The 1139-nt window shown below is 52.2% G+C and overlaps 1 protein-coding gene across 1 annotated transcript; it reads left to right on the top strand.

Moving 5' to 3' along the window:
* Nucleotides 1-938: 938 nt before the first annotated feature.
* SDRG_07013 (hypothetical protein) lies at nt 939-1109 on the top strand (the record flags this gene model as incomplete). Its single annotated transcript, XM_008612830.1, has 1 exon — nt 939-1109. A coding segment is annotated over one exon (171 nt), but the record flags the coding sequence as incomplete, so codon positions are not given.
* Between the last annotated feature and the right edge of the window lie 30 nt (nt 1110-1139).

The following is a 1139-nucleotide window of genomic DNA, read 5'->3' as shown; positions in this document are numbered from 1 at the left end:
ATCTTTGTCGACTTGACGGCACGGTTAATTGAAGTCTTGACACGCAGCGTTAGTTCGTATGAGAACTGTAAACCCAACTTCATATCCTGACGTCATTCGATTGACAGTATGACTATAGACATCATTTAAACAGCCTGCGTCATCTACATACACCGGTACCAGCACTAACGTTATTAATAGCACCAAGCTTGCGGCACCAGAATGTACGCTTCTCCATAAAGCCTCAAATTCCAGTGAATGTCACTGTCAACAATACAACCCGAACTTCAACCAAAGAACGACAATATTTCGCCGGCATCACCTGACCATCATTTCGCCGACGAGAACGGGCGGCTGACTCACGATCGCAGAATTCTGCATCTAGCCTCTCAACTCGTAGATTCCGCACTTGGGACACGTCACCAGTGCAAAGACTTCTGTGACGTGCGCCGGTCATTTTACAGTTGCGTGTCGAACCATGGACGCGATTCGACATTTCGAAACATGATATGGCTTGCTATTGCATGCGGGGTGTGACGACGAGGTGAGGTGGGGATCGACTGTGCCATCACACGAGCCCGTGCGCCTTTATATGAATCTGACGTGTCCGCGTGCAGCGTATGTCAGTGCGTGCTGTCACGACTACTAGACATTGCACCACGTCATTTGCTCAAAATGAAATGGCCAATCGAGGGCGAATCGAAAATCGGGGAAGAAAATGCTGGTTACTAAACGACCAATCTATTACGCGTCCCAGTACACATTCTTGTGTCGTCGAATGCGCACGCTTTTCCTGAATGTGGCCAAGAAACGAAGCCCGAATTTTGCTCAAGAATCGTCCAATCAGGACTAGTGTCCACAGGCCCAGTTCGCCAGCTCGACCAGCTCATCACACCCGAAGAACTTCACGCCGCCATAAAGACGCTCCACAACAAAACCGTGCCTGCGGCACCGACAACATGCCGGCCGAAATCCTCAAGGCCGTTGTCGACCTCGTCGCCATGCCGCTCGCCCAACTGCTCGACGAAGGTCTAACTACAGGACGGCCTATCCAGCTCGGCGAATGGACGCTGATCTGCCTGCCCAAGCCCAACAAGCCGCAAGGCGTGTGCTCGAGCCTCCGCCCGATCGTGCTGCTCAACTGCATCCGCAAGGCCGTC

The sequence above is a fragment of the Saprolegnia diclina genome, assembly GCF_000281045.1.
Source record: "Saprolegnia diclina VS20 unplaced genomic scaffold supercont1.19, whole genome shotgun sequence".
NCBI lineage: Eukaryota > Oomycota > Saprolegniomycetes > Saprolegniales > Saprolegniaceae > Saprolegnia > Saprolegnia diclina.
This window is presented reverse-complemented; position numbering and strand designations above follow the sequence as displayed.